Raw genomic sequence first — 20,707 nt, 5'->3', positions numbered from 1 at the left:
GCAATAAAAGCAACTGTGTCAGGGAAAATTTTCCTACTATAAAAAGTTGAATCTAAAATGATATATAATCGAGTACGACTTATATATGAGTACAGTGTAGGGGTGGGCGAAACGGCACTTTTGCAAGAGCGGCTCTGAACCGCTCACTCACGGTTCTGAACCGACTCACATGAACGGCTCATGGTTCACAATGATTCACGAGCGTTGACAGTTCGTGTTGTCTCGGTAAACTTCGGGTTCGCGCGAACCAAACAGTCCTGGTGCGCTCAAAGAACCGTGGTACTTTTTCGTGAGCCGTTCGTTCTTTCGCTCTTTTCGAAGAACCGGTTCATATGAACGGCTCGTGAGCCGTTCGCCCATCCCTAGTACAGTGACGTTCATATGTGTCTGAATGTTATGTTCAAAATGTTCGGTATAGTTGTGCTTTTGGCTACTAGAAACTCGTTATTTAGAGTAAAAAATAAATCCAGCAGAAAATATCAAGGGGTTTTTATTTTCATAAATTGAAGGTTTTATGTAAATCTATTAGTTGGTCTCGAGGTACGATGGTGGTTTAACAAGCCAGTTGTCGTGGGTTCGAGTCTCGGCTCGGGAGGTACTGTTAGTGTCAGTAGGATCGTATCGCTAGCCCCGCAATTGTCCTGTATACTAAACAATTGGCTGTGAAGTCTGTGTATAAGTAACAAAAGGTCGATTTCCGAATCGGAATGTAGCACCAACGCTTCGCTTTTATGTAAATCTATTCAAACAAATAATAAGGTCGAAACAGAAAGGCTGGGTTTCACCGGTAGGTGGAATAATTTTGAGTTTTTGACGTAGAATACGTCTTACGGCAACAATTACAGGGACCCAATTTCAATACAGGGATCCAATTTCAAAACTGAAAACATCGAGAGCGTCACAAAAATTGTCCAATTTCAATCGTTTTAAACCCAGTCAGTTTCCAACCGATTTCTGTCATTTTTGCAGCAATCGATTGGAAAATCATTTAAGCCCCCGTCCAAATGCAGAAAATTGCAATCTGATTGTTCAAACTATTGTAATATTGAAAATTGTTGAACATTGTCGAAACGCAAATGTCGACTTTTGATTGGTCGCTTGCTGCCTTTCCTTAAAAAGGACGACAGAATGAAGTACCTAGTTAGCCGGGAATGCACTCTTTGGGCTTTGGGCTTTCTGAGACTGTTTCTCCTCAAGCAAATCAGTTTACTAGAAGCAGGCGGCAGCAGCGGACATCAACACCGATGGCAGTAGGCGAAGTGGATCAGCATTGGGCAACAGCGGTGGTGGTAGTGGTTAGCTGCAGTTCTTACCTCCTTCAGTACGGTTTCCCTTCGATCTGAGTTGGACCCCACCAGCGGTGATCCGATTCAGATATCGTTGGGTGAATACAACCCGAAACTGAAAGAGACTTGCACCGCCAGGTGATTTGAGAAGCCACCATCATCCAGCGTATGTAGGGTGTGTGCACATAACGTGTGTGAATATTTGTAGCGTGTATCCCTAATATATAAGGTGTGTGGCTAGAGTGCGTGGCTTGCTATATAGCGTACTTGGCTTGCTATATAGCGTGTGTGGCTTGCTATATAACGTGCGGCTAGCGTGCGTGGCTTGCTTTATATGCTATATAGTTTATAGCATATGTGGCTTGTTATATAGCGTGTGTGGCTAGCAGTACAGCGATTGAAATTTTCATATATACATAATTGCTAATAAATCACCTCATGTAGAATTTAATTATCACTGTAAATCATCCAAAACTAAATAAAAATTTGCCATGTTGAAAAAATATTCACTTGTCAATAAATGGCATTGACAAACACAATTAACCTCAAAGTTTATCTGAAGATCACATAATTTTTCGCGCAAGTCTTACTAATTGCAGCAATCAGTTGTAAAATTATCTACGCTATCGTAAAATGTAGAAAATGGTTATTTGAACTGTTATATCATAGATGGAAAATGCACTATTTGCCCTTGTTTATAGCCTCTTCGTAGCCACTGCCTCAATTAAGATATTTAATTGCAACTTGATACAAAAGACAGCCACAAAACAATTCAATTTCATTCTTGTTTTGGATACGGCAGCAAGCGAAACCGCGGTGCCGGCTACAGAGGTAAACGTCATCTGGAGCAAAGAGACTATTAAATTAATTAACCCCAATACACTCATTCTCAAACCAATTCCAAGAAAGACATTGACATAAGACAGGCTGTCGTATTCTACATTACCTCTGCGGTCGTGTCTTATAAACATCCTCTTCCACTTTTTATTTTGGAGATAGAATTTTTGAAATCTTTAATGTCTATTATAACCACCATGCGTATGTATTGAAACAAAAAAAAAAAAAAAACTACTGCTATACAGTATCACGATATAAATTGTATTTTGTCGTTTTGGAAGGATCAAGAACCAAGGGTTTCTAGACAGTTTAATTTTTTTATTTGGGTCCCAAACCTAGCGGCAAAACAGTAAAAAATGGTTTGCATGATAATAATTGTTTTGTTTTTGTAGTTTAAAGTACAGTTTGATGGTTTTTATGAAAAGGTCCATTGATTACCCTCAATCTGATACTGGAAGATTAAAAATCGGTTAAAAGGTTCGATAGTTACATGTTTTCGAAAATTGAAAATTTTGAATAACGTCGATTTTTTGGCAATTCAATGATAGAAGAAGTGAAAGAAAGTGAAGGTAAAAGTCAAATGAAACAAATGGTCTAAAATTCTTCTATAAATCAACTTTTTGAATGAAATTGCTGTATTGTGCAGTTTCAATTTTTTTCTCTTTTTTCTCCTATTTTCCGCCGGTCTAGTTCCGCCACTGTTGTTGTACCAATCACCGACGCCCGGGGAGGCAGCTTCACCCAGGACTCCAACTTGCGATCCGGTGATGAACGGACCGGCGCCAACGGCTTTGCTTCCTCATGCGATCCCGTGATCCTAGAGATTTTTCGCCTCCAAAAATCTCTCGGTTTCGGCTAGGAGTAAACCTAGACCAGTTGGGTTGGTTGTGGATGGATCCGCCATCCCACTACCATCGACAAGTACATGTGTCGGCGTTGGAATTCGAACCCAGGCCATCAACGTGGTTGGCGGAGATGTTACCAATTACGCTAGGCCTTCCGCATCACGGGTTTCAATTTTATCACGATCGAAAAAAGATTCACCGTGAATTTGGCGAAATGATGCAAATTGGTTTTGTTGTTGGATACAATTAAAAATGATATGATTTATAGGAAAATATTGCACTTCCATAGGTCACTTGAATATAAGTTCAAGATACAAACGATATAAACATATAAACAAAAAAAGTTAGTTTACAATATTTTTCTCCGTAGCATTTTCGTAAATTTCGCAAGGTACCTACAAAAGAGTCTAGTGCTTATTTATGTGAAACTTTGGAACCACTAGAAGTAGCTATTTTCAAATCGACGTTTTATGAACCGTCTGCCGGGGTGAGATTGTGCCAAAAAAGGATATGTTTTTGTTCCTTAGCTTGTAGTGCACACATTTAGGCAATGAGTTTGATCCAAATCACGTCAATGCACACTTAAATGTTTAGTTAACGACAGCCACAAATATTGTTAAGTTACAATAAACTATAATTTTGCTAGAATTAAATGAGCTTTGGCCTAATCTCACCCCTTCTATGGGGTGAGATTGTGCCAAAAACAAAAAGTTTAATTTAATACCTGTTAAATGAACAGTAGCGCATCTACGAATAATCCTGTAGCTGTAGGGGGTTGACCAGAAACTACGTTTCATATGAATCATAAAAAAATGTATGGATTAAATCGATTGCTGGAGTAACCAGTTATGAGAACGTGGCTCATAGACAGCCTCTTTACACATAGTGGCGTCTCCAGGTAGCTTAGAAAGGGAAAACGTTAGGACATAAAGCCTGAGAAGACATTTCGTTTCAGTTATTATGTGTCATTGACCACTGTATATTCCATTGGAGATCTCAAAACCGCTGGAAACGTACCCACAACAAAACTTTGTTACATTCCATAAGTAATATCAATCATTGTAAATTTCCATCTAACAGTTGAGAACAGTAAGCTTCTTAAGCTTTTAGTCATTATTTTAAATAATATCATAGCTAGACAACATACCCTATGCTGTGAAGAAAAAAAAAACCCAATGTAAACACAATGCAAGTGTTTTGGTGTATACTGATATAATTTTGTCGTGAATGAGAATTCCGCACACTGTACCGTTGATTATAACTTGGCACAATCTCACCCCGAAAGGGCCCATAAAGTGTACAGTTCGAAAAAAACATTATTTTCTAAGCCAACACAGGTTCAATGCATAATATCTCTTAAACATATTGGAGACGATATCCTAACGTACCAACTGAGCAGTAAGTTGATGTGATTTCTTGATCGGGTTGGTTTCCCTGGGACATTTTTGGATAACGTTATTTGCGCATGTTTTTCACCCTGTACTTTGAAACATTATTTAAGTGAAACAGTTCACTGATATTATCTATATTCCATTTGAAGTTGTGACGTGGCTTAATCTCACCCCGGCAGACGGAACAACAAGCAGTCGCGCGATTTTTGCTTTCAATAGATCTTGCTTGTAAATTGTCGCCGGGTTCGTCGCTTGTACGTTTGCTTACGGCAAACCTTTTTTCGCACGATTGAAACTTCGCACAATGAAACTGTGCGATACCGTTAGAAAACAGTTTAATGTTCAATACGCAACACAGTTTGTGTCAATTGTGCATATAGTTGATGAGTAATAAAAGGTTGAAAGTCATTTTTTAGGTACAAATTGGTTTCTCTTCGTCGGGATAGGGTTAAGTCTCTAAAGACTTGACACACTTCTGACTTGGCTAGTAGCACCAAAATTCACAAGAACGGTTAAAAAGCTTAAATCTTTTATAAGGGTGTATATTTTTCAGAATTCACCAGATTATCCTAAGGGTATGGTCTGAGGAACAACTACCTACGGACTGGTTGGAAGGACTCATATGCCCTATCTACAAGAAGGGACATAGACTCGTAATTATCGAGGCATAACCCTCCTCAATTCCGCTTACAAAATTCTCTCCCGTATCCTGTTCCAGCGACTGAGGCCGTTGCAGGAAGCCTTTGTTGAAGAATACCAATGCGGTTCTCGAGTGGGGCGATCTACAACGGACCAGATGTTCACCTTGAGACAGATCCTCGACAAGTTTCGAGTACACAACCTGCAGACACATCATCTGTTTATAGACTTTCGAGCGGCGTACGATACAGTGAAACGCAACGAGCTGTGGCAAATAATGCTAGAACTTGGTTTCCCAACTAAACTGGTTAAACTGATACGTGCGACGCTCGACGGTTTCACATCATGCGTCAGGACAGCGGGCGAATTTTCGGACGCGTTTGTGACGTTAGATGGTCTGAAGCAAGGTGACGGGCTCTCGAACTTGCTGTTCAACATAGCTTTGGAAGATGCGATACGAAGGGCAGGTGTGCAGAGGAGCAGCACCATCATCACTAAGTCTCACATGCTTCTGGGCTTTGCGGACGACATTGATATTATTGGTGTTAACCGTAGAGCAGTTGAGGAGGCCTTTACGGCTCTCAAAAGGGAAACTGCGAGAATTGGACTCACTATAAACACTGTCAAAACGAAGTACATGGTGGCTGGCAGAGAGCGTGGTAGTTCTACGGGTGTTGGGGCTGCGGTGGGTGCTGTGATGGATTCGGCATAGGATCTTAATGATCTGTCGCCATAAAAGTAAAGTAAAGTAAGTAAGTATTTTTCAGTAAAATGCTCTTATACCATCTAAATTTACTGTAGGAACACTTCTTGGGCAAAATATTTGCTTTGAAATTGGAATTATTGGTAATTTGTTTATGATTTAATGCGATATTAATGGTGAAAGTGTGACATGAATATCTATTAGGGCGGTTCGATTTGTTGCATTTGTTGCATGTTGCAGAACAGCACGAATATTCCACCGATTCGCAGTACTTATACGACATGGCACATGCAATTTCTAATGGCGTGGTTTCTGTGGATCTGGCTAACATAAAACCAGGGAAAATTGTACATTCTCGCTGGCTCACCAAGGCCGCTAGATTATTACGATTATATGTGACAATGAAAAAACCACCTAAGAATTCTGGTTGAATTTATAATTAAGGTTTATGTGCCAATGTATTTTAATATCAAGTATTACAGCTCTGTCGTGTACGGTAGTGTATTATTTTTCAAGTACATTACTTGGTCACAATTTCTGGAGCCAAATTTACGCACTGTTGTCAATCATGTAATTAAAAATAATCCATATTTTGCACATTCGGAAAATATCTTGCTATCAATGTTGTTTGATGATAGGAAAGAGGTGCGCGACTCTGCTATCAAGAAAATTTTACGATATCGAGACAATGTTGAAGACCCATCGGAACTTAGAGAATATAAAAAACCAGATATAAACTTCCATTGCTTCAATTACACGAAAATGATCGATTTGACTGATAAAAATAACGTATTTGAACCACCATTCACGCGAATCATTCCGTATGAAACATTGATAGCATATTCAAATGAAGATTATTCACCATTTACTGATCCGCATATTCCATTACATATACAAGGAACGGAACAACACGTTCAACTGCTAGCTAGCGTTTCCAAACGAGTAATATCGGAAAATGTAGAGGCTGTTATGGAGGCGACATTAGAGAGCCGTGCGAAATTGCCCAGTGTTGAAACCAAAAAAGACTTCAAACAATATTTTTTTAGTTTCTTTCCTATGTTCTGATCGAATAAATTTTTAAAAAGAAAACAAAAATCCAAAAACAAAAAAAACATTTTTTTCCTAAAAACTTCATTTGTGCGGAAAAATAATAGCCATTTCACTGATTTTTGTCATATAAAGTGCCAAAAATGGTGATTTTTTGATATTTTTTTATATTTTTGTATGGGAGACCCCCTAGGGGGGTCCCAGGGGGGTAACACTAGCATGGGTGGGTCGGCCCTCCAAAGTTAGTGGGGTCGGTCATACATTTGGACTCGATTGGGGCACTCTAAATGGGTCAAAACAGGATTTTTTGAAATTTGACCTTTTGGGTACCTACACGTTAGTACAAGGGACATCAGAATTCATTTTAGAGGTATGGTTTTTTGAGCAAAGTATCTTATTTTGATCCCTAGAATCCGAAAATCATATGTGCCTAAGCGATTTTTAAATCGACCCACCCTAATATCTATGTAACATTAAAACAAAAACCTTATAGCTTTCTTAGCTAAATTGGAAGTGCGTAATGTCCTCAGATACTCAAATGAAGTTTTCCGTTAGCAGACGAAGAAGCGACGAACCCGACGAGCAATTAATCTGCGATCTTTTGACAAACTTCCGCGAGCTCGGGCACCAACATCTACAAAAAAATGGTTGGAAGTCTGTGTATAATAAACAGAAGGTCGAGTTCCGATACGGAATGTAGCATCACGGCTTTATTATGCTGTGGTTGGAAAGCTGTTATCTTTTATATTTTTCTAGTATGAGTTCTGAGGCATTCTTTTCGGTTTTGCCGATCAGTGTTATCATACGAGTTCATCAATAAGAACTAATGAGAAAGTTTAAATAATAAATCAGATGATATCCAATACTTCAAGAGTTACAAATAATAAAATATAACGCATTCGTCATTACCTTCCGATAAAAACCAGTAAACTACCAGTTCCCGCCAGCAATAAGATAGATATCTCAGTTTTCTAAAAACACCGTTTCACTGATTTTCCGACCTACTCCATCTTACTTCGCGTTGCGTTACTGTTTACCAAAAACAGACATTGTAAGCGTGAGCCCATGCAAAACACTATATTTTATTTCCATTATTTCACCCCTCAGATAACTATCGTTTAATTTATGAACAGTTATTTCATTCATAGAAAATTAATGATCGTATAATTCTAGCCTTTTATCGAGAAAATTTATAACCGCAGACATTCCCTGTTCATCGTAAACTTACGTACACTGTGATTTTGACTACATAAACTATGCATTGAACTCCCTCGGGACAGCTTCGTTCCCGCGCCTCGCCGGCTGGCGGCAGCTTCGAATCCGGTGAATCTTCGCGCAGCCAATGATCACTACGTCCGCTGCTGCTGGCTGTCAGGAACGGAACGAAAGACAATGCATACACACGCACACACAAACACACCGACACGTACACAAAGCACACAGGGACGAGACGGAGGTGCGGTTAAATCCTGCCAAGGAAAACTCAATGGTCATAAATTATATGTACTGACTGGACTGGACCCCGTCCGGAGAGAAACCTCCGGTTTCGGAAAGGAGTCTGCTGCCGCTGCTGCTGTTGGCTTTGGTTCGGCAGAGAACCGAGGAGGACCGTCTATCAGTCAGTGAAAATGTGGTGAGCGATGACTTGCCTTCTGCTGAGTTGCGGAACGGGCGACGCACGCGGTGAACAAAACGCAAACTCCGCAAGCGACAGTTAAGAAGAGTTCACCGAGGCGACGCGACGGTGATCGCGCGAGGAAAGGCAAAGCAAAGGACTGGACTTGAGAAAGAAGGAAAACAACGAGAAAACGTGAACAGAACAGAGAACGGAAAAGCTCGGAGCGATTTGTGATGCGCGATGATCACTTTGTGGGCTTGGTTTGGGTGGAGGTGCTGGCGGCGGCGGAGAGGATCGCATCGGATCCGATCGGATCGGTTGAAGGTGGAAGAAGAAATGCGCGAAAAGAGGAAACAAAGACTTGCTGCTCGCCGTTCGGTGGTGGAATGTGCGGTAGAAAAGTTACCGTAGATTTGCCGGTGCTCGAGAATGAATGAACGCGGGTTTGCTGCTCGAAAGGCACAACTTGCGAGGCTTTCTTTGGGCTGCTTGGTACATGTCGACCGTCGACAGAAAGCGTTAGACAGTGGAAAAGCCACAAAGAGCAAGACCGCCGAAAGAAAGGTAGTGTGGTGCTGCGATCGTTTGATGAGACGAGCGGAGCAGGAGCGAGCGAGACAGCTGCTGGTGTGCCGTCGATCGGTCGGTGTTTCCTCGGATTCGGGTTCTGCTGGGTGCACAGAAGAGGATCCGGCCGAGAAAAGTTTATCGTCGCTAGCAGTCCAGACCGTCGATCAGTTGTGCAAGATCGCTCGAAGAAATATGTTGGATTTGAACTAGCTGCTGGTACTGCAAGCTGAGATCCAATTTGTTCTGACAGCTTTTTTTTTCTTCTCGCTCGTTGTTGTTGTAAGTGCAGAAAGGTAACTTTGTGCAGTTCGTTATATTTGTCGCCTTGTGACAACTGTTTAAGCAAAGTAAGTGCGAAGTTCCCGAGGGAGTTGAAGTTATTACCCACACACATTATTCGGTGATCGATCGTCATTTTTTGTGATCTTCAGCGAAAAGAAGGCAAATATTTGTGTTCAAGGGAAAAATTGGCTCAATAAGGTTTTGAAGTGTAGCTTGAGTGACGCGTGAATTAACCAACCAACAAAAAAAAGTTGACTGAAGGAGATTTAACGCGAGGATCTGAAACGGAGCAGTGAAGAAAACGTGAAGATAAAAGCATCCAATCATGAAGTCGATAATTTTCTGTGTTTCGTTCTTGCTGGCATGCGTTGCAGGTAGGTTTTCCAATGTTTGGCGGCACTTTTGTGGATGACATGTAGAGAACGGAAGAGAAAAAAAGGGATGGAATAATGATATCCGAGTTTTAAGTAAATATTTAATGCTTCGCTAGCTTGAGGTGTGTGTAATAAAAGGGTGCCAAAGGCGATAGCGAGATTGTCTTCGACAGTTAACAAGAGCCTGGTCGGGCAGAAAATAATCCGTGCTGCACCCACAGAAGGTGCATTCGTTGGCATTGTCAGAAAAAGTGATAATGTGAGATTTTTCCAAAAATGGGGTTCGCAGTTTACTGCTCAAGTCACTGACAATGACTGTCAGCAAAATTGTCATTAGTTAAGCTCGGAAAAGGAATGAAATTCTCGTTATTCCATAACATTTATCGATCGATCCTGAGGGAATTTTATCGAGCCGTACTGGAATGAATTTGAATATTTTGCCATCAAGGATGACTGCGTTCAGAGGAAATGATGCATAACTTTATGTGCATCAATTATGATGGGGGTAACAAAGCTGAAAAGTGTGCAGTTGCATAATAATTCAGTGTGCGAATGGAAATGTTGATGACAGCTAATGGCAAAACACGAATTATATGCCTCTAGTCAATGGTGGAAGACTGTAAAAAAATTAGTGCCCCATAAAATCTCTACCAAGTAACATAGGATGAATGCACATTTCCGCTTCTGCTTTACACAATCAGAAATAGTGTCCCTTATTGAATCAATATTCCCAAAGCCGGAATTACGCTTTTAATTAAGCGACATAAAACGTTCGCACTTGTGCGCCAATTGCGACCTGATTGGAAACCGCACGGCTTCTGGCATGTGCAAATTGAAAATAACAACGGTTTATTTATGACGATCGCCTGAATGGCAAATCGCCATGGAAATTCGTGTACTGTGTTTGTCTGCAAATGAAATGTTAATTACCAACTCGGATAATAGACGTCAAAAAGTGTTTCCGCAGGTGCGGGGTTTAGCGGCCTCCAGAATGGCCTAATTTGTTGTAACTTTGAAATTATGATGTAGCTCCAATATCACGCGTGGAACCACATTTCGATTGTAAATTATTACAATTGCTTTTGTAACTAATTAATTTAGTTTAGATTTGTGGTGAAAATTTTATTATTTATACTATGAGGAAAAAGTCGAAAAATACCCAAACTTTCCGCTTCGGGTATCACTTAGTCACGTCACACCACTAGAATAGAATAATTTTTTGGTAATATAAAAGTGTATTAAAACCAGACTGAGTTTAGGGTCACAAAACAGTGAATGAGTCATATTCTGTTATATATCCGTTGGCGTTCTAAAATATTTTCGAAATCTTCCCTGTCAAACATATTTCAAGCATTTTTGCAGTCAAAGTGATACACTTAGAAAATTCTGATTCACAGCTTTAAAAATGTTTTTGGGTTCTTGGGTACAAAAGAAAAAGTATACAATAAGTTGCTCTTGTGTGTTTGAGAATAATCACTCAATTCGATCATTTTTAAACGTTATCGCAAATTGCTCTGCAATAAATAATGATTGAAAATTTATCATGGAACTAACTAATGGAATATATTTATATATTTCAAAATTTTAAGGTCTAAGATTTTTCAGAAAAAAAAAAACAAAAGAAATGCACAAAATTAGGAAAATCAAATTCTTAATTCTCTAGTTCCTCAGTCTATAAATCTTCAATAACCTCTCATGTAACTTTTTATAAGTTATAGTTTCACAAAGAAAATATCGACTAAGAAAAACAATGTCTATAAAAATTTTATTTCGCAACTTTTTTTCGCCTATCTACCCAACCCCGCCATTTGACAGGTTTCACATTTTCACAAATAAACAAACTATTTATGAACTATTTCATCTGAATTATTTTGTTTCATAACCATAAAAGGAGCGTTTTAGAGTTTCATCATGAAAATCCAAAATTTGGGCACTAGAGGGTTAAGGGAAGCTACAGATCAGGTTTTTTTTAATAAATTTTAGGGAAATGAAGAATAAACTACATTAAATTAAACATAACTAGCGTCGTTTGATAAATTCTGATATTTGATTTTGAAATCTTCATGGTAATTGATATAATTTATAAGCAAATGAAAAAATATCGCTTTTTGAAAATTGTCGAATTAAAAACAAACAGACTTTTCAATGCGAGCTGACATCTGTGAGAGTTTCCGACCTCTTTTGAAAGTACCCCTGGTTGTGGGTCGGCAAAATGATACGTGATTCACTAACGGAACATAAAAGCAATACTTTCTCGCATGTCAATATTGGCTCAATTATAAGTCTTCATTCTAACCAGCAAATATAGACCAAGCAAAAAGTTAGTCAATATTTGCTGATATATATTTCGTCGGCCAATCTGGAGAAACCATCTCTATAGAAACGACTGCGGCATGTTAACCCACTCAAAAAGTAATCGACCATTGAACTAGATTTGTTTAATGAAGGGCAAACACAAATATTAAAGAGCAAACAGAAACTAAATATCATATATTGACAATTGTCGTTTTCTGTCATCAAAACTTTCTAAAATTGTTTGACCAAGGGCACACCTTTTACCCGTTAAAAATTAATACAACGAAATGAAATGCTAACCCATCCGAGCGTAACTGTTATCAACAGGCTTCGGTGAAAGGAAACGAACTTGCCTGATTTTTTTTTTTGGATTTGCAATGATGACGGACATGAGATTGCCAATGATGTTGTTAAGTGTGTCAACTTGGTTTGCAAATTAGCACTTGACGTGCGCTGACCGAACCGTTACATTTGTTTTTCATATTAGTTATTATCGATTTAATCAGAAGACACGCGATTTATTGCTGTAACAGGGGGTCACCCTGTACACAAAAATTTGCCCGGCGAAACCCTTACAGGGCGGCCAGATACCTCTACCGGACTTTTGCTAGGACACAGAAGGAAAAAACAACAATTAATAAAATAAAAACTTATCGGTTTATTCTCTCTTTCCTCCAGCTGTCGTTAGTGGTGATTTCGGAGGTGGTACTCAGGGGCGGCTTTCCTGCTCCTGCAGTTCGCAGTCTCACAGCGGCTGCGGCAATCCTCGGCGGACGGTGTTCTCCTGCTCCTTGTTATTTAGCCGGGGGTAACCAATCACACTGTTAACCCTATTCGGCGAGCGAACATAAACAGCAAAACTCAACTCACGGGCCAACGGAACAACCTTCGTTGGTCTTATCGAAGCGGAACAATCTTCGCTACTACGGGACACAAACTGTAAAAATCAAACAGTTAAAACGTGCACTTTTAAAACGAAAACAAACGACGCGTGTCACTCGTACCGTGATCGAGGCTAGACCAACCATCCCGCGATGGCTGCCGACCACAACAAACCCGCCGAGACTTAATTCAGCACCACTTTTTCGCAGCTAGAGGAAAATACCGGCCTATCTAACCCTAACAATTTATCTACAAACATGATATAAAAATTATCGAACCTATCTAACGCGACAATATCGTTCACAAACGAAAAAACGAACGAATTTAAACGAAAATAAACAAACTTATGTGAACGATATTCTGCGCAAGTGGTGACAGTTGTCATGTTGGGTACACGCTGCTGGCGGGGGTGTTCAAATGCGGGTAATTTTCACTAATACACTCCCTCGCAAAAGTACCCAAAATAAGGGTTATTTTTACATGAACACGCTCTTGCAGCGTTACCCAAAATTAGATAAATTTTCCACTCGATGCTGAAATTGCAACCGCACAGGTTACATCGCAAACATGTTTTTTCTAATTTTTTGAGTTCTAGTGAACTGCTTTCTAACTTTTTTTATGGTTACTAGTAATCACTTTCATATCAGAATTCCTGATTTTTTTATTTATTCACAGAGGATTTCCAGTAATGTGTTTAACTTTTCGAAATTTTAGATAACATGATTTTAAATTCTGATTGTATGAAAACATACATAATTTTTAACGAGGAAAGTATCAATATACTTCTCGAAATATCAGTTTATATTAAAAATCTTTTCGTTACTTACTAACTAAAAACTTCGTTTTAGAAAAAAAAACAAGATACGAAAAATGAGGAAAATATTTACAGTATGCAAAATAAAAAAAAAATCAGTTCTATTCAAGAATCAAGAAAAATCAGATAATCATCAGATGTGAAAACTTTCTGTTAAGCAAAATTTTACCATTTTTTTTTTCAATTATATTTGAGAAGCATATAAATTTACCTTATTTATATACAAGTTCCTTGGAATTAATGGAATACATAATCTGTTGAAGGAAATAAACTCACAGTGAAGACACAAATCAAATATTTAAACTTTTGAATCGTTTCTCTACAATTTAATGAGAGAAAAAAAAAACAGATCCAGTTGTCTAGTTTGTATTAAAAACCTTTTTGCAATTTTTTTTATTAAAACTCAATTTTTTTTTGCAATTTTCTCAACAGTAGTATTCGGTAGCTCGTTTCTAGAACAATTTATGTCTGGATTTTTTCTTGCTATGTACCTTTAGCTATAGATTGATTATATTTTAGCTGTGAGATTTCGGTATTGAATTGAAATAAAATTACACTAAGGTCGCTTGTTACGCGGTTTTTTTACGCGGGTTTTTTTACGCGGATTCCGGAATTTACGCGTTTTTTTTACGCGGTTTTTTTTTACGCGGCACGTATCACCCGTGTAAAAAGCGACTTTAGTGTATTACATTCTACAATATAACATTCTACATTCTACATATGTTGCTGACCATCGACCCGAAATTGGAAACGGGAAAAAATACGCATTTTTAAGAGAAAATAGAATCAAAAATGGGGTGAAAATAGTACCTAAAAACCATTAGAGAATGACAACAAGTGTTAGTTCGGAACCCGCCACTAGTTAGTGGCGTTGTAAAATCTTACATTTGAGCAAGATCGCGCCAAATGACCTATGGTCGAATATCGACCATTTTTGATTTGAATGAAACTTTGCACACGTATTTGGCTTAGCAAACTGAGCATTTTTCACAGATGGAGAGATTTTTTACACCCATGAGTTACATTCTAATAGGGCGTATGCCTTTTGGCATAGGTTTTATTCGAAGCATTGTAGCCCAGAAACCGTTGGTTGTATTGAAAAACTGTCTGAGAATGAGATGTAGGAAATTGAAAATGCACCATAAAAAAAATATACACTGTACAAAAAAAAATATTTTTGATAAAAAAAAATTAAAAATAAACATTAAATTTCAATTTAAAAAAAAAGAGTTGAATTTTTTTCTATTTTTTTTTTCAAAGAAGTTAATGCGCAACTTTAAAAAAAAAGTCCAGGATGGAGAAATGAAAAATATTTTTTTTATGGTAGATTAATTTTTTTATGAAAATTCTATTTTAAACATTTTTCAAAATATTTGTATACTGATGATTTTAAAAGATGCAGAGAGTCATTTTAAATCAAAAAGCTCTTGGTAGTAAACATTCTATAGGCATCGGTTTTCGAGTTATTTTTAATTTAAGCTCGAAAAATTATAATATTTAAGGAAAATACGCGTTTTTCTTAATTTGTCCATGGTTCTCCAGCAAAAACCATACGTTCATTGGAATGCTTGATCAAAAATATACAATTCATTCTTTGACAACAAAACGATTGGGCGAACGATTCTCAAGAAAAGAGTTAAATGTTCTAAGTGATATAAATATATATAAGAATCAAATATTTATTTTCGAGTTTTATTATCTTAGGAACATATTTTTTTATGACACAGAACTAGTTTCACCTTATATTTTATATACGTGGTGTCGATATTCGACCATAGGTCATTTGGCGCGATCTTGCTCATATCAGACAATGAAGATACTGAAAGGGACAAACATTTCATTCGATTTCGTAGAGTTATTATACAGTAAGGTCTTTTTACGCGGGTTGCTTTTCTCTATTACTTAAAAATGGTAGAAGATATCGACCTCATTTCAATCACGTTTTCCGTTTCATGTCAAACGTAATCATATATCCGTTTAAAAAAAATCACAATTAATGGTGTAGATATTGAAAATTTTAAATATTGCATTTTGGACTTAAACTAAGTTCAAACGTTTCAGAACGGTTTTCTTCGTTATATTTTTAACTCAAAAAATCTTTTTAACGCGGCCCCTAATTAGTTTAGAACGCATCCCCCGCGTAAAAAAGACCTTAGTGTAATAATATAACATCTTATGCAGGTTTCGTCTGCTAGTGCTTGCCTATCTGTGATCTGACGATGTACAAAAAATGACATTTTATTACATTTTTTGGCAACTACTCTGTCTTCATACAAGCTATCTTTTTCCTGTCTTCTACAGAGTTGTGTACTTCGATGATATACAAATATATGCTGAACATCGTTGCCTTCTGAATGCTGCAGCTTTTTTTTGATGTTTTAGATAAATCTAATTTCGAGTAGTCTCATATGAAACGTTATACCTGCAAAACAGAGAGCGTTAGAAAAAAAAAGTGTCTTCGTCAAAGTTTTTTCAGACAACATTATCATTAACTTTGCTGCAGACACCATTTTTCTTATGTGCGAGACCGAATAGTTAGATTTGGCAGACCTTGCGCTGAGAAAACTCATTCAAACTGATCTCTATTCTCGAAGTAAGAACATTCTTGTTTCGAATTTGCTTTCAAGTTGCATCGCTTGGTTTGTATTAGTTTCTAGACGTTTTACGAACAATCTTGAGTCGTAACGTAATTTCAATTGGTTCAGGTTTTTGAGGTGAAGTGAAGGTGTTCAACTTTTATTTAGTTGTAAATTATGTGCGGTCAGAAAACCACCTCATATTTTGTTAGTTCATTTATTTTTATAAAATTGATCACGGAACAGCTTTAGCTGAATTCGAAAGATTAGGCGGCAGCCTTCATTCTTGGTAGCGCACCTATCTGGCTAAGGCCGATGACATTGTAAGCGCGAATAGCGTTGTGAAGCGATTTTCGTTGCCGGGGTTAAATGTACATCTCTATTTACGGATGTACATTCAACCACGGTAACGAGAATTGCTTCGCAACGCTATTCGCGCTTACAATGTCATCGGTCTAACACAAATGTTTCGTTGTCGCGAGATCTAGCGTTCCACAAGGCAGCCATCTTGGACCTTGCTTGGTTCTGCTGTACATGAACGATGTAAACGATGTCCTGAAAGGCCAGAAGAAATGCAACGCTGATGATCTGAAGCTTTACTACGTTATAAAAAAACAAGTGATTTCTTCTCTCCTACTCGGTTGTGATGTCGGGTTCAATTCTCGATCAGATCGAGGATCTTTTCGAGCTTGAAATTTGTTCGAATCAGCACTGGGGCACGGTGTATCGTTGTACTTATCCTACAACATGCTAAATGAGGCAGAAACAATATCGATAACGAATTCTCACAACTAATCGATCGTTGATCGAGACTGCTATAAGCCCTCCAGGCTAGCGTGTGTTATTGTTGTTGTTGTTTATATTACGTTCTAGCCCATTTTATCGTACTCAAAATATATGATATTGGTGTTTGACTTGTGTTTCTCGAAAGTCATCAATAAACATTGTTTGTAAGAAATTGTTTGTCTTACAGGAAATAGTCAAAATACGTAGAAAAGGCAAAATGTTGATCTTTTTTTTTTTTTGTTCGCTGATAATAATTCGTTTTTATTTGCAACATGGGCATAGATGGGAGAACTATTCTGGAAGCGAATGTTTCATTAGGATCAGGAATCGGCCTACGAGATATTGCTTTTTCCTTCCGGAAGTCCTCAGAGGAACTTGCACGTTTTTTTAAATTTTACATTAGGAATCTCCCACAAGCCGTATTTTTAAATACAGCCTACCTAGGCCACTGCCGAAACAATATGGATGCCTCGAAGGCACCAGTAACAGGTAACATTTCATTGTTTGCTTCAAAACATAGCGTGCATAAAGATATTTGATCAGGAATCTTCCTTTATTTTTATTCTTTATTTTTGATACAGTCAACATTAGCCATTACCGGAACATCCTGGATGTATTTTAAAGTCATTCGGCATCGAAAAAAAATTTCGATTTTTCCAGTTTCATGTATGGGAGAACTGTACAAAACGCACCAGTTAAGCATTACGGCGGTTCAAACTTTTTTAAGTGGCATTGAACATGTAAGATAACTGTAGGATCTATGCAATGCATGTTTATGACGAAGCCTATTATTAAATAAATAAATATTCGATTATAGTGTTATTTTTGATAAAAAATACCATTGCAGCGACACAAAAATGCTCCAAAGCAAACGGCTAATATGTTTCTAGAAGAAAGCAGCACGCGAAGTAAGAAGCGCTTGAATTCTCAAAAGTCAATGGAACAAAAGCTCAAAAGCAATGGAACATATTTTAAGTTGTCAAGCAATTTTCTGTAATGCTTCATAGGGCATTGTACCTCGATTTTAATTTTGATCGTTTTTAGGTAAAAGTTGATAAAAGTTAAAGGAATAAATTGAAATATTCTTAGTATTATAAATTCCGAAAGTGTGAGAGTCAGAGGAACCATACTTTTTTGTATTATTTGCAAGTCAGTTAACCATAAAAGCTTATATAAAATTCATAAATAATTACATGTTAAACAGAGCCGCAAACAATTCTACAGTTTTTTTTTAAATATTTCAGTGACTATGGCACACTTTTTCATATGAGAACTGTAGGAAAGCTAGGTTTCTATGAGAAAGACGAAGAAATTAACCATTGAAAGCCACATGTGCCACGTTGTCAACGGACTTGCTCTAACTGATTTTCTAAATGCTGAGACGTTGAGGCGATTTAAACAATAATTTATACTAAATGAATGGACAAACCTCTTTTATATTTGCGTCTCCTGTCATATATATTTAAAAAAAAAAAAAACTTAAAAAGGCAAGCAGAAACTTAACGTCATTTCGATAATTATCGTGTTCTGGCATCAAATCTTTCTAATATTGTTTAACGAAACTATTTGAAATTGAAGACCAGAACGATTCAAGCGAAAATTCTCCGATTGAAAATTGTTTAAGTGTAATAGGATATAACTCATGCTAGGTTAGCTCTAGCCTAGCATTTAACTTCATTTATTTTGAAAAATTACGATAATTTCATAACTTTCAAAAAGAATAGCAAGAACTATACGCTTTTTGCGTAGTTTCTATACTGCCCATAAAAGCATAAGAGTCCCATATGACTTTTAGGCAAATTTTAGTTTATGCTGTGAATGTATCTAATTTTGTTTAAATTTTTGGATGCCTTGATGAAATATGGAAGTTTGTTCTGAAAAATAGTGGAAAAATCTAGAGAAACATTTCAAAAGGTCCTATCTGCTTTGATCGATTTTTTTATCGATCACTTACATTCGATCACCACAACTTAATAATCACATTTTATGACACGTTATTTGCACAAGTTGATAGCGGAGGGATCACTCTAGCCTTCTGAACGAAAACCACGCTTGGGAGATTTACTAAAGCTGAACCATCACCAAAATGAAATGACGCTTCGGAAAAACGATGAAAGCAGATAGGACCTTTTGAAATGTTCATCTAGAAATACCAAACCTTGCCTGTCCCATATTGAAAATAAAGGCATACGAGTCCTATCCTAAAAGTATATCAAATTGTCTTCAAAAAACAATATTTTACATTTGTTATTGATTAAAAAAATGTTCACAAAAAATATCATTGACCTGAAAAAAATGAAAAGACAGTTTATTTTTGCAAGGTTCAATTAAAAATAAGCTAGAGACATTAAAACAACATTAAAACTGATTTAAATTGATGTGTGTTTTTCAACAAAATCGAAAGTAAAAGTGAAATTTTTTCTGAAAACTGTTTCCAGAAATCCTTCTTAGCATCTGGGATGAGTGATCAGGAGTGTGGCCTTACGGTTTACATCGAATTCTTTATTGTAGACTCTATGTTGAACAAGCTTTCGTCTATTAGCTTTAGTTACATTTTAATAAAGAACATGAACCAATAATAAATAACATGAACCAATTGTTGCAAACCAATTAAACCAAATCACTATATTGCAATTCGTATGATCCGATGAGACCATATAAAAAAATATTGGTTTACATGATAGACACAATGAGAAATGATAATAAATGCCTTGGCCGTTTAGAAAGCGTAGCGACTGATATGCTTTTTTTTTGTGTATAGAGAAAAAATAAAGGCAAACGAGTCCCATCATTGATTTCCAAGCCTGGAATTCATGAAAAAATTCTTAGAACTTATAGAAATATATAATGTTCCACCTCATGAACATATAGACCGTTCCGATAATTATAAATACACTTACGATCAACCGTCATTTCGAATAACGTGCAGTATTCAACCAAACGTTGGCTGCGTCCTGCATCCTACATCCAAAAGAAATAGATGCTGTCATTTTTTCTAACATTTAGTGCGAAATTTTGAAAATGCGTGGCCTTTTTCCCGAGTACAGAAAGCGAATTGTGCACAAATGGGGCACCGTGAGTGGTCTTTCTATAAGAAAATTAGCCAGAGAAGAAGGTATAAGTGTCGGAGCAGTTCAAACCGCATTGCGGAAGTATTGTGAAGAGTGCACATTTACTGATGCCCCAAGACGTGGTAGAAAACCCGGGCCTGTTGATCCCACAATGGACAAAAAGGTTAAGGAATACTACAAGCAGCATCCTTCAGTATCAGTACGAGATGTGGCGAGAAATCCTCCAAACTGCCCTGAAATTCGCCCTATTGAAACTTTTTGGGCTTTGACCAAGGCAAAGCTGAGGAAATATGTCAAACCAGCGGACAATGTTGGAAAATTTAAAAAAGATTGGCCCGAAGTGGTAAAAATGGTCGGAGAACACATTGTGCAAAAGCTTATGAGTAGTGTTAAGAGAAAAGTTAGAGAACTCGCGTATCCTACGAAAAATAATCCCAACTTGAATTGAAACTGGAAAGAAAACACTTATTACCTATATTTCAGAATAAAATGACCCGATAAATCCTGTATTTTTTGTTTTATTCAAGAAAGAAGATGTATTTATAATTTTCGGAGCAGTCTATACAGTAGAACAAAACATAGTTATAGTTGAACCATAATTATTTGTCTTCAATTTAAGATTAGAGCTTCATTTGCAATTTTCTCAAGTGTGAGCATTTCCATATGGGACTCTTATGCTTTTGTGGGCAGT

At 37.4% G+C, this 20,707-nt stretch overlaps 1 protein-coding gene across 4 annotated transcripts in view; it reads left to right on the top strand.

The window, feature by feature from the left end:
* Positions 1–8,747: 8,747 nt before the first annotated feature.
* LOC129729349 (uncharacterized) overlaps positions 8,748–20,707 on the top strand; it is a 52,424-nt gene continuing 40,464 nt past the window's right edge. For all 4 annotated transcript variants that reach the window (XM_055687867.1, XM_055687866.1, XM_055687869.1 and 1 more), the window contains exon 1: positions 8,748–9,592. In XM_055687867.1, the coding sequence (XP_055543842.1) occupies positions 9,544–9,592 (49 nt within the window). In that variant the 5' untranslated portion in view covers positions 8,748–9,543. The remainder of the gene's footprint in view (positions 9,593–20,707) is intronic.

This window comes from Wyeomyia smithii, chromosome 3, assembly GCF_029784165.1.
Source record: "Wyeomyia smithii strain HCP4-BCI-WySm-NY-G18 chromosome 3, ASM2978416v1, whole genome shotgun sequence".
Classification (NCBI taxonomy): domain Eukaryota; kingdom Metazoa; phylum Arthropoda; class Insecta; order Diptera; family Culicidae; genus Wyeomyia; species Wyeomyia smithii.
Note: the sequence above shows the minus strand (reverse complement) of the source record. Positions and strands in the feature narration are given on the sequence as shown.